General features: G+C 40.9%; 1 protein-coding gene across 1 annotated transcript in view; it reads right to left on the bottom strand.

Annotated features, from left to right (window-relative positions):
- The window catches only part of LOC136571046 (polypeptide N-acetylgalactosaminyltransferase 12-like), a 48,905-nt gene that overhangs the window by 4,911 nt on the left and 30,050 nt on the right, over positions 1-13,944 (bottom strand). The window contains exon 8 of the mRNA XM_066571441.1: positions 12,184-12,348. Coding sequence (XP_066427538.1) covers positions 12,184-12,348 — 165 coding nt within the window. The remainder of the gene's footprint in view (positions 1-12,183; positions 12,349-13,944) is intronic.

The raw sequence follows: 13,944 nt of genomic DNA, 5'->3' as shown, positions 1-13,944 counted from the left end.
GCCAACACTGTCCCAAGTCAACATCCTGGTACACAGAGTGGAAAGCAACGCTTCTGACTTCCTTCAGAGTTACTGCACTTTCTGCATTTCTACTGGATGGAAGGGGTTTCCTTCCCAGTCCTTCACTAAAGCAGAATTTATCCAGTACCATGGCATTTAAGGACACCATCTGCTGTGCCTGCAAACCCTTGCAGTACAAAGTTGTGCAAAGCAATCAGACAGTTTAGACATGCTAGTTTTTGCTGAACTGTTCTATGGGATCTTTTTTGGTTTACTGGGGGTGGTGGATGCACAGTTACCAAACCTGATCACTCTGTCAGACCCGGTCACTTGCAGAGAAGAAGGATGAGGGCTGGAGGTTGTCAGCACTACTGCAAATCAGACTGAGGCTGTTTTTAAGGACTTACTCTAAAGCGAACACTTTTCCTTTCAGAGTTTACACCTGCTTTTTGCTCATCATATTAAAGCTCCTGTTATTCTGCCTGAAAGAGAAAAAACATGCTTGCCTAAACATGGGTTTTTCAGAAAAAGGTCCTTAAAGGTTAATAAGTATATCCAGCCTCCTATCACATACACTGTATAGATCACTGCATTCTCTAGTCTATTAATTTTCTATGTGGACCTCAACCAGTGACCTCAAATATTTACATGTTCACTCTGCCTTTGAGGCAGAAACTCTAATCTTTGCTGTTGCTTTGATACATTTGAATCAAAGAATTATGGTGAGGTGTATGAGACAATCTCCACTTCAAACAGAACACTTGATCTCCTTGTGCATTTCCCAGGAATACTGGGCTACATTTTCAGTGACTCTTAGTACACCAAATTTAAACCTAAAGAAAATTACTCAAATTATACAAAAAATATATATATATTTTTTTTCCTCCGTGTGATTCACCTCTGTATGGATGTGGAAGCAATAAGAAAATGTTCACAGGAAGAAGGGAATAATTTATCCCATCCAGTAATTTATGCATTTTCAGTATTGCCCATTTCTTAGAAATATTGGCTGATGTTATTCAGTTTAGATTTTCTGCTTTTTAGCTGTATAAAGGACACAGATATATATAACATAGAGGAAATGAATTAACTTCTTCTTGAATGCAAAGAAATATGACAAATTTTCCAACTCTTTGTCTAACAGGTGTGCTGGAAGTAAAGCAGGCTCTTTAACATATCTTTTCCTGTTCAAATGTTTCATCAATTAACTTGAACTATTTTAATTCAAATATTTCTCACTGAAGTATATTGATAGCTGCCCTTACTCAAACACATGCTTCCTAATATATTTTAGATGAGTACTGTGAAAATGAGGTGCATTTAACTGCTTTTATGTATATGAAGTATCATATACAGCAGGTTCATATATTAAAAATATATTGTTATCTGTTCAGCTATTTGGATCTTTATTTAAAGGGTAGCTAAGCACATGAGAATTTTTACAAGACTCACTTAAAATCTGAATTCATTTTTCCAGTACTAAACAAAACTAATTATGATGTACAATGAAAACTTAAGTAGTGTTATAGTAGGGATCAGCCAAACCATTTCTTAAGGGAAATGTAAACTCTTTCCCTCCTCCTGCACTCAAGTTCTGTTGTCAGGTAGCCACCCAAGCACTGACATCCACTTGCTGGTACTCAGTGTGTAAATACTGTGAAACATCCTCTGACAGAGGGATCAGGCACACCATTCAACAGTTACACAGCTTCAATGTCTACATCACAATTTTGTCTCATTCCTTTCCCAAGACATCTGAGTGTTCAGGTTTTACATGATCATAAATGCTACATTTTCCTAATGCTGCACTAAATTTTTAATACTGCAGCTGTGACAAATCAAATGAAGCAGCCTCATCTGCATGTCCAGAGCAGGATTTAATAACTAGACATCTGTGCAATCATTTTCTGTTTTCTTTACTCTAGATTGGATGGTCTGATTTGCTTACTCTCTCCAGGATGTAGAAATACACTATACTGTTAATTGAGGTATTAAAATAAAAGCAATTAAACCTGGTACAAGGAAATGCAGCTTCAATCAGAGAATGTAATTGGAATAGAAAAAAAATTAGAGAGATGCGGCATAAAAATCAGAAATGGAACACGTGGATCTATACCTATCACTAACATTTCTCCACATATAAAAAAAAATATCACAGATTTCTAACAGGTTGCAGTCCTGGTAATAGCAAGATTAGGAAAATAATAACTTGGAAATAATTAAATTCAAGCCTTTACTGAAATACCAAGAAGCTCTTCAGGATATCACAGCTGGAAATGTGTTTCACTACAGAAAATTGGGATAAGACTACAAAACCAGAAGTTTTGGAGAAGAATACATTAGCCAGACTAAGATATTTTACAGAAAGTAAACATGAATTATTATTCTATCAGCAGTGGCCAGGAAATCTTCCTGACATGCTAGAAAAACACGCAGAAACAGCTATTCTAGGTCTATGATGAGATTTTTGTAATTAATTATTGAACACTGTCTCAGGGCTGGGGGGTGGCTGTGGCAGAGTGGAAAGCAGATTAAAAAGGGAATCCTTTATCCCTACATGGCCCTGATAACGATGGGAAATGCAGAACTTAGAGCTGCATGCATTGTTTGGTTTTTATGTGGCAGCAAACCCAGATGATGCTGTGTTGTGTTGATGTTCTGAGAGCCAGGGTTACCTGGCAAGCCATTTCTGAAAAGGAAGGACTGGCTTGATGCCCTGCAGCTGAGGATGCTGTGCTGGGCTTTTCTGACCACAGCTGTCCTGAGTAACCCCTACCAGCACTCAGGAAGAACTGCCTGTTTGGGAACTTGAAGGAGTAAGCTGCAGAGATGCATGCTGATGAGGGATGATTCACAGATGGGTATTTCTGATTTTATTTTCCTCATCACTAAAGGGGATGATGTTCACACTTGTCTTTTGTGTCTTCCCTTGCCCTAATCTGCCTGCTTATGCTACTGGGCAGCACTCAGAAACCTCCATATGCAGAACCCACCACATTCAGTGCTCACTGGCTACTTCGTGCTCCAGCTCTGACACTCAAGCACTAAACGAGAACTTAAGATGTGTTTCTAAACCATGTCAGCTCACAGCAACAACTGCTACATTTTATACTCCCTCTAGTACAAGAGTTGGATATAGGCAAATCCTGCATTTTAAACACTTCTGGAGTCATATCTGAGACTTAACCTATGGAAAATATCCAAAGTTAATGCTTTGCCCAATGTTTTCTGCAGGGTAATTCTTCTCTAACTAAATCCAGAATTCTTTCCTATCTTTTCATTTATTGTGCCATGCAACAGCTGCTTTTGTAGTGAAACAATACCTTGATACAACCAAGAAAAAAACAGGAGTGCTGGAGACATTTGCTTTATTTGTTTTAGTACTGCATTTTGTGAAACTCTCAGAAAAGTTACCTTTTTCATTCTGAGATTACACAAATTATTTCTGCAAACAACTCAGGCTTGATTTATCTGCTGTGATCTAGGCTGGCTTCAAGATGTTCAAAGTGTAAGCCAGAGGAAGGCAACAAAGCTGTTTTGAAGTGTGATGGACTGTTCAGATGGTGGGGAATTACAAAATACAGTAACGTGAAATAAAACCAGGACTTTGCTTAGTAGGGGAATGGACATTAGTGGGACCTGCCTTTAGTGTTCCAAAGTATGCATACCTGTGAATAGCAGTGAGGAACTGGTGAACAAAGCTTCTAAGGAAAAAATAAGTGTTAGGTTAAAAATTTGCTACAGCTATGGTGATTTATCAGAGTACAGGAAACCTGTTGAATTCCCTGTCTCAGACATCAGTGCTCAGTGACTGACTAGATGTTTTTGATGGCTGAGTTAATTTTAAGAGTGCTGATAACTCTTTTTAGGCATGCTGAGATGATCATTCAGACAAACCAAGCCTCAATCTTCTCGAAGAGAGCAAATCAGGGGTCAAGAAGGAAATCCTCCTCTTGGACTTACAGTGACTTGCTGGCTCACAACAGCTCATTTCTGTGAAACAGCAAGCACTGCCCATTGCCTGGGACAGTCTTCTGGAGTAGGTAAATAATCCACTTAATTAATTTTGTGATCTGTGATGCAGCAAATTGTATATTCCTAGGTTTTGCCTTCCTATTTGGTTTTAATAAAAGTAGTATCACTGTGGTACCTAGAATTACAGAAGTGTCCTTTTAGATCACTGAGTTCAACTATTAATTCAACACTATCAATTTCATAACCAAACCAAGCCATGTCCCTAAGTGCCACTTTTAGGTGTCTTTTCAATATCCAGGAATGGGGACTGCACCACTTCCCTGGGCAGCCTATTCCCCTGCCTGACAACCCTTCCCTGATATCCAATCTAAACCTCCTCTGGCACAGCTCGAGGCCATTTCCTCTCCTCCTAGCACTGAGAAAAGATACCAACACCCACCTGGCTACAGCCTCCCCTCACAAAGAGCAATGAGGGCCCCAGGAGCCTCCTTTTCTTCTGACTATACACCCTCATGCCACCATGGCATTTTTTGAAAAATCCTCTTTGCCCAGGATTTTCTCCTGGGAAGCTGAGAAGCCTCAGGGAGGAATGAAAACAATAATTATCTGATGGCTGCTCCTGTGTTTGCTGCTTTGGAATGTGGCTTGGGCATTGTTTACCAACAGGTGAATGTTTGATTGGTTCCATGTGAATTGTTTTAATTTAATGACCAATCATGGTCCAGCTGTGTTGAGGCTCTGAGGAGTCTCAAGATTTTATTATTATTCATTCTTGTGAAGCCTTCTGATATATCCTTTCTCTTTCTTTAGTATAGTTTTAGTATAGCATTCTAGAATAGAATAGAGTAGAATAGAGTAACAGCATAGCATATCATAATAAATCAGCCCTCTGAGAACATGGAGTCAGATTTTCATCTCTCACCTCGTCCTGGGGACCCTCACAAACACCACATCCCCATCTCCCTCAGCCTCGTGCTCCAGACCTGTCACCAGCTCTGCTGCCCTTCTCTGGACACCTCCCAGCATCTCAGTGTCCTGCTGACAGTGAGGGGTCCAAACCTATTCACATTCACATCTTGCAGCTGCAGCTCATGCCTAGGAGCACCTCACTGCCTTGTTCTTTCTCTTTTTCTCTCCATGGATGAAAATATTGTTCTAATATAGCACAAGTGATGTGAAGAACACAACTTCACATTGCTATTTACCAGCCTTAGCATAGGTTATACCTAGTTACTCTTCTTCAGCCAGATAAATGAGAAACTCCTTTCAGCACAACTAGGAAACCCAAGATTTTTATATTTTTCCCAGACATGTTAATGGACTTGCAAAGGTTTATGGGGTTTAGATGAGATTATTTGTGAGAAATAACTCCCTTGGAAAACAAAAATACTGAATGATGATTTTATCTCCTTTGTGTGGGTGTTGTATTTAATTAATCTAAGTTTTCTAATCTGAATGCTTCATAAGAAGGAGGCTTAATGCATTTTAACCCAGAAACTGAACTACTTGCAAAGATTCAAACTTTCTGCTAGAAAATTACTCCAAATAGAAAACTGAACTGATACAATGAAATTTGGGTTACCACTAGCTATGGCAATAATTAACAAGTAAATTTAGCATCAGTTGGTAAGCATCAGTTGGTAACTGCCAAGCAAATCTAACATCAGTTTTTAAAACACAATATTGTATAGTAATATTTCTATTCCATATTTTTGCATGTTTTTAGCATTTACATTTGCAGTCAAGTACTGGTCAAGTTGCAGTCAAAATGGAGAAAGCCTGTATGCATTTAAATTTTTGTACTTCTCCATTCCATTCTGCATAAATGGTACTAAAAATGTTTATAGGTTTTTAGTTAGTCCATGATGAATAAAAAAGAAATATTTTAATGCACCTTTTTTAAAATTCATATTGTCATATTGAAATATGACAAGAATATTAAGTTACACATTTAGGGACCAATTTATGAGAGAAAAATGCAAATTGAAATATGAACTACAGTTTTGTCATGTCTAAGCAGAACAATGGTTCAGCTTCCTCATCCTCCAGCCATCATTCCTTCTGCTGTTATCCAGTTAGTTCAAATATGAAGTACAGGCAAGCTGGGGTAGTATTTGAGAAAAAAAATCAGCAAAGAAGACCTAAATTTAGAAATGCTGCTGATGCACGGGACCTCTACACCAACACTGAGCCATGGGGTTTGTGGAAGTGCTCTTTTATGTCTGAGGTTCAAAACTCCACACTTGGCAACACTGGTTACTTAAAAATCAGATTGCCTCACTAAAATACAGGGCTTAACCTGGTCTGTTGGCTCATTGAATGGAATAATTAGGTTCTGTTTTTCTTTATATTTCTCCTGCAGGATCCAAGTCTGAATTTCTTTTAACAGGATCACCATCCCTTTCTGTTCTGAGCTGCCAGGCAAACAGCACTGCCTAATCACACAGCTCTGTAGCAGTACAGCATGGCTTAAGCTACAGAGACATACTGAGAGTATTAGAAATACCACATTAATACAGATTCCTTGTAAATCAATGATGCTGCTTTGCCAGCCTGTGGCTCTCATAGTGGAAGAATCTGATGAAGGGGATGGGGGCCACTGTTCCCTTAGACACACAGAGCTCTGCTGAGATGAATCCCTCTTGTATGCTGGTGTCCTTGGCTAATGGATGGGATGCAAACAGGAGTGGACATCACAATTTGGCTGCTCTGTAATGGTGTTGGGCTCTGCTTCTGCATGCTGTGTGCTCAGCAAGGGGGCATCTGAAATTGGTACAGAGATCCTCTGCTTGCTCCCCAGCCCACCAGATTCATCTGGCTGTGCAGCTGCATTCCTCTGCTTCTCTGGGCTGTGGCACTGGGTAACCTAGCACTGCACTACCTTTATTTTCATTAGATAAAGGTGGGTAAGAGAAATTTAAAGGCAAAAGCCTTTAGGAGGAACGAGACGTAAATTCAGTCATTTTAAGGTCTATTGTTTCTTTATACAGCTAAACAGACCTCCTTATCTAACACCTATTTAAGTAAGATCTAAATCATCATATTTATCTGAGGAATACCTGTAACAACTCAGTAATTAATATGCTTGTCTGTCTTCCCTTTTCCTTCCCAAGCAGTTCCTACTATGACATTTAGGAAATACATTTTGTAACTACAGCCATCAGCAACAAATTTCATTTACAATTTCTGCCCATAGCATAAACCACTCCCTCCAGGCATTTATGAATGGGAAGACATCCTGTGGAAACCTTCAGCAGTGACTAGAATCACAGTCCTCCACACCATGCACAAGCAATGTTATCAGAAGATATGGGAACAGGAGGGTGCTGAGAGCAGGCCCTGCACATCTTCTCCCTCCCAGGAGGGATGTGGTGAGTGCCCATCCCTAGAGATGCAGATTCTTCCTACCTTTCTATGGCAACCACACTGGAAGTGGAATTACTGAAATTAACTAAGTATGAAACAGCTGTATAGGATTGACCCCAAGTTTGTAGCTCAGCCTGGTGTCCTTTCTTTTGCCTCTTTTTACACAGAGCTCTCCCCTGTTGCATTTCTCACAACAGCAGAAATTGAGAGCGTGGCTTGTCTGGTTAGAATGGAATGGTCACATCCCTGTCCAACTGAACAGAAACAGGACAGCTCATGATAAAGAGTAATTAAAGAAAAACTTCCCCTTTTGCCTTTGCTATGCCTCTGGAGGAGCCCTAACGAGGTAAATGAACTTTCCAACTAATCTACTGCCACCCAGGTGAGGTACATAGAGACAAATTTCACTTGTAGGGCAGGCAACTGACTCTGCATCAGCAACAAAGCTGGAAAATCAGATTGGAGACTGAGAGACTTCTTAAAATCCTGCAAATTTGGGATTTGTTCTCTGAAAAACCTGGCTGCAGCACTGAGAATGTACTGCTTCTCCAGAACATCAACAAACCTAATCCTATCAGAGGACTGATATGATGGCCACAAGCAGTTTCTACCAACAGATGTCCTGAGGCCTCACCTGCCCAGGTGCTCTGGCCTTCATTTCCCACAGCCCCTTCTCTGCCACCGACCAGACCCTGTAGCACCATCACTGCAGCAGTCCCAGCAGCTTCACTGAGCTCTGGGGACAGTGACACTGAGCTCTGGGGACAGTGACACTGAGCTCTGGGGACAGAGACACTGAGCACTGGGCACAGTGACACTGAGCTCTGGGGACAGTGACACTGAGCACTGGGGACAGTGACACTGAGCACTGGGGACAGTGACACTGCACAATGGGGACAGTGACACTGAGCACTGGGCACTGGGGACAGCGACACTGAGCTCTGGGGACAGTGACACTGAGCACTGGGCACTGGGCACAGTGACACTGAGCACTGGGGACAGTGACACTGAGCTCTGGGGACAGTGACACTGAGCACTGGGGACAGCGACACTGAGCACTGGGCACTGGGGACAGTGACACTGAGCACTGGGCACTGGGCACAGTGACACTGAGCTCTGGGCACTGGGGACAGTGACACTGAGCACTGGGCACTGGGGACAGTGACACTGAGCACTGGGGACAGTGACACTGAGCAATGGGTACAGAGACACTGTACAATGGATACAGCTTCACTGAGCTCTGGGGACAGTGACACTGAGCACTGGGGACAGTGACACTGAGCACTGGGCACAGTGAGAAATGCTGCTGAGCTGGTGCTTTGTCCCAGCCCTTGGTTCCATGGGAGCTGCTGCTGCTGCCAGCAGTGGCTGCACCTGCTCCTGGCCAAAACCTGCTGACAGCCTGAGGTTTTGCTTTCCTCATGCTTCATGATGACAAAGCAGCTTCCTTGAGACCATGTTTCAAATCTTATTTTACTAAAATTCTGACCTTTTTCTACCAAATAATTCTTGCCTCTATCTCCTCTGCCTTATGTAATTTCTGATCACTTACTGGGCTTTTTGCTGGAAGCTCTGGCTTGGTTCTGATTAAATGAAAAAGTGATGAGACAGACTGAACTAGGTGAGCTATCAAACACCTAGAAAACATTCCAGCATAAAAGTATTTCCAAAACAAACATTTCTCTAAGAGAAGACTTGACAAACAGCCTGAACAATCAAATTCTTGAACACCACCCAGTTGATGGGACTCTTTTCTGGGCTAATTTACATAATTTGACATAATTACTGTTGTAAACACTTGAAGATGCTTTGCAAGCAAGAATGCCACCAAAGCCTGCATTTTATTGGGTCTCATTGCATTTGGCAGCTGTACAAAACTGTGGAGCATGGAAATGTGCTCAGAGAGATCCTGATTATACAAACACACACTACAAGCTTTGAATGCTCAATGCACGTTTCTGTACAGGACAAAGACACCAGAGGCAGTGATTCCCTCCAAGTGCTTGCCCATCAAACCACAGTTTTGTCCACAAAGTAGCAGTGGACACCTGGCTGCCTGACTCCAACTGCCTGCAACTGAAGATAGCCAGGGAATTTAAAATTTTAAAACCAAAGTAAAAGATAAAATAAAAAAAAAAAAAATTTGATATATATGCACAACATATATATATGTAGGTGTGTATACACATATTTCTGATCTAAAAGATGTGACTTAATAATTAATTAAATAGTTCTGTAATAGATCTACAGAAGCAAGGAGTCCCCTAACTGAGGGTAACCCATCTTCTACTTTTGCCATATGGAATTCACTCATCATAACATAGTACAAAGGAGGATCAAAGTGTTACCTGAAGGATATTTTTTTTTAAAAGCTGTGCAGTTTTCTATCAACCAGACTGCTGTACATGTCCCATCACAGATTGTTGTGGGGCCTCTCAGACTGTAGTGCTTCCTCATTCAAACTAATTTACCATAAATGTCTGTCAGGAAAAATGTAGTTTTTTGTGCTGGTCAGGGAAATCTAGTTCAGCTGGTTTATCCTACTTTGGGTGCTCAGTCTGTTTCCTGTTCCCCTTCTCACACAGTTCCCCACTTGCCCTGCTGTATTTTTACATACCTACACCATCAGACATTCCCATGGAATGGCCCAAGAGCCCAGAGAAGTCAAAGCACAGCTCCAGCTAAAACAAAGTGCTACAAAAGGCTACAACCAGCATCTACATTTTAATTAATGGTTCACAAATTTCAAGGCAATATAAGCATCAGTATGATACTCACAGTAGTCCTGCTCACTGCACATATGGAAAAGAAAAACCAGAGCTTTAAAGATGTAATGAAAAGTCTTTTTAGAGAGAACTTCCAAGATGGCCACACAAATACATCTGTTCACCAGGCTAAATGGGTGCACTGCAAATGGAGTTCATCAGTGATCTTGGCAAGCCCTGATTACATTCATTAACTTTCTTCTAACTTACAGAAGGTACCCCATTGAGCAATAATGACATTTTAATTGCATTGGGCTTAGCAAAATCCTTTCTGAACAGAAAACTTTTAATTCTTTCATTTGTCTCTTAATTTATCATGAACAAACAACTAACTAGCTTTCACTTCTCTCAGGGAGATGTTCCTTTGCAGAAGGAAGAGGGAGGCCACAGAGTTGAGTTTACCAGTGCTGCACCTTCCTTGAGAGATTGTAGCTGGAACACGGAATTGCAACAGTCCTGATACTGCTGAATCCCATTTTTAAAGATTTTAACAGCTAAATTATCAAGGCCTTCTGCTGCTGTCCCCTGCCCCCACAGTAAGATCTAACATAATCAGTATTATGAAATAGCAGTAGTATCCTGGCGTAGAAACCATTAATTGTCACCAAAACCTTGGGGTATACAGTGCAATCACTGGAGAGGTGAACCATGCTAAAATGTTACTGAAATACTCTTCAATTTTAATTATACTTTTTAGAATTGGTATAAAAAAATCAGAGATGGATACAGTGAGGCTCCCCTCATGAAAAGACTAGTGTTAAAATTTGTGACAAAATATAATTGAAACTTTGCCCTTGAGTGGCCAACTTAGGGATTTAAGATCTATTGCTTGAGAGTTACCTCCTACAGACCTAGACAACTTTCAAGTATAAATACAAAATAAGCTAATACTATGCTTTAATGATTAATGTCCAGATGCTTTCTGCACCAAGATTGATACTAACTGTATTACAAATGTCCTAAAGGATATGGATAATGGCTATTAAAGAAATTATTGAGTTGACAGAAAAGATATTTGCAAATCCACATGGATGTTACAGAAAAATTAAACGTAGGAAAAAAATTGCTTTTAATGGTGAGCCTCAGCCTGTGGGCTGGAGTACCCAACTAGATTTGTTGACTCAAAACTGCAGAGGAGCAACTATGATACCAGCAAACTCACACTAGACATGTAATGACTTAGTAATGTCATTTCATTTCATTGAGTCACCAGCATGCCAGCACCTGACATGGCAAAGTTCCACTGTGTTAAACTTACCTTAGGAAAAACTCATCTTTCTTTGAAAAACAGAATTTGACTGTCTTTGGCTTCCAACCATTGGAACCTGTTTTGTCCTCAGGGTATAGGTTAGCCTGAAGCCAAAACAGGTTCCAGTGGTTGGAAGTGTTCCACTGTGGAAGCACTGAGATGCCTTGAGTCACCCTGCTGTTTCCTCTTAGCTAAACCAGAGTGATCTCCCTAAGTGTTGGAGCACCTTTTCCAGCCCCAGAACTTCTGGGGCTTGTTTATTCTCCCTCATGTTTCTAAATCAGTTAGGAATGCAGACACCAGGCCCGGCCTTAGTGTCCTATCAGCATTCTCATCCCTGTGAAAGCACCTCTCAGCCTTTCCTCGAGCCTCTTTCTGCCTCTCTCACACTCATGTGTAAAAGCCTGAGCCTTTTTACAAAAGAAACTGCAGAACTAGCTCATTATGAGGCTGTTAGCACCAATGATCCACTACCACCATTTGTGACAGCTACTTCTAAAAGAAAACCATACAGATTTCTGTTCCTCTTTCCGAAATAGGTTATTTTGCATTTGACTCCACTGAAATAACCTTTTTTTCCCACTCCCCATAACAGTGCTGTGCCTTAGGAGTTATTCATGGTGAACTCAGAAAATATAATACAAGTTTTGTACCCTACTGAGGTAGCTGACATTGGGATCAAAACTAAACCTGCACAGAGCTTCCTGGCTCTGTGCAAAGCAAGCGAGGATAAATCTGGTTCTGTTCTGCTAATAAACAGATTACTCACACTTCAACACAGAAACAGAGCTTTAAAACTTTCTGAAATGGCTGCTGGGCAAAAATTACCTGAGTAAATTGCCAGTAAAGCTTCATTCTCTTGGCTTTGGCATAATTGCATTCAATGAGCCTGGGCCTGCTGTTGACATCCACCAGGCATCTGTTGTCATCGTCGCCGATGGTGGGGCTCAGAACACCCACGTGGAGCTGCTGACTGCTTGTGTAATGAACATTCTGCAACAGGAAGCACAAACAGGATTTGTGGCCTCTACACAGAAGCAGCACTTTCACCCAAAAGCTAATGGCAAAGAGAAATATGCTGAATAGGCTGACCCCATGGTGGCTTTGAAAGGATCTCCTTTCATGCAGGAAGCAACACAACATTTTAAAAGTTGGTCTAAATTAACAATTAATTGCTTAAATATTGGTTAAGTATTGAAGAGGAAATATGCAAATACAACTGATTATTGTCTCATCATGTGACTTTTTCCTTCTGTTTTTCCTTCTGTTTCTGAGGGTCTTCAAAGAGGAAGATAGACACCCTGGGATTGGCTTGAATATGGCCATCAGCTCTGATTAGACTGTTTCATCTGTGGATAACACCTCACTGGAGAGCTAAAAAAAGAGAACAGCAGCACAGGAGTTCAGAGCATCTCAGTCTTTTATAGGACAGATAGAAAGATAAATTAAGGTTTTCTGCAAACAAATGCTAAAATCCACACTTGAAGCAGATGCTATATAGAAAGAAAAAGTTGTTAGCAACTGGTGACAGATACAGGCATGAGAGAGAACAGAATGGCCACATTGCAAGGCATTTGTTCTCATTTTACATTTCCTAAGTCAATACACACAGATACAAGAGACAAAGAAGAGGGACAGACACTGGCTGCTCTGTATTTCTAGCAGAGAAGGGCCCTCAAAGGCCTCAGGGATTACACCTGGGACCAAAGACATGAGTTTATTATGTTATACAAATTCTTTCTACTCTGTTTGACTACAGAGATATGTGGAAGGTTTCTCTGGAAGAAAGGAAAGAAGGGGAAGGATGGAGGGGATATGTCCCCTTTCAGATTGGCAGGTTACGTGTAAGCCCAGGAAGGTAACACAGGATTATACCAGGATTGCCTGATTGCTAATCACAAATAGAATTTATTTTGCTACAATCAGACCTTTTTCTTGGAAGGACCATGAGAAAGATTAAAGGGAAACATCGTGCTCCAGGTTTTAAGTCTGTGGTAACTCAGTGGTGGCAGAGTCACAACAGACAAGAGTGGACAGAAGCACCAAATTAATGCCCCTGCCATTTACTGTAGCTATTCTATTCGTCTGTAACAAAAGGGAAACTGGAAATTCTGCTGGGTGTATTTGGGAATCTTTTTGGTGCCCAGATTTTCCTGGTATTTGTTCATTGTTGGTGTTGTGAACTGTTTTATGTGTGAGTGTTCTCCTTTGTGAACACTCTGGTAAAATAAGAGAGAAAGCAGAAAAGCAGAACAAGCCAGGTCTGATGAAAGATTTTGGAGCTTCATGTAATAAATAAAATTTAAAAAAAAATGGAATGCTGTAAGTAGTCAATTCAGGGATTGAATACAACCACAACAAATGGTGGTGTTCTGGGCAAGACTGTGTCCCCAGTTTACCCTCCTGTAGCACTGCCAGGGCAGATGTAACCTGCCAGAGCTGCACTAAAGTTAATTACGTTACCATTAATGGTTTAGACTAAGCCAAGGTTTTGCCCCCTTAATGAAGTTTCATTGTTTTCACCCCACAGAAACAGTAACAAGCTTGAGCTGGCTGAAGTGAGGTGAGTGGAAGTTTTAAGAGGTTGAA

This window comes from Molothrus aeneus, unplaced genomic scaffold (assembly GCF_037042795.1).
Source record: "Molothrus aeneus isolate 106 unplaced genomic scaffold, BPBGC_Maene_1.0 scaffold_57, whole genome shotgun sequence".
NCBI lineage: Eukaryota > Metazoa > Chordata > Aves > Passeriformes > Icteridae > Molothrus > Molothrus aeneus.
This window is presented reverse-complemented; position numbering and strand designations above follow the sequence as displayed.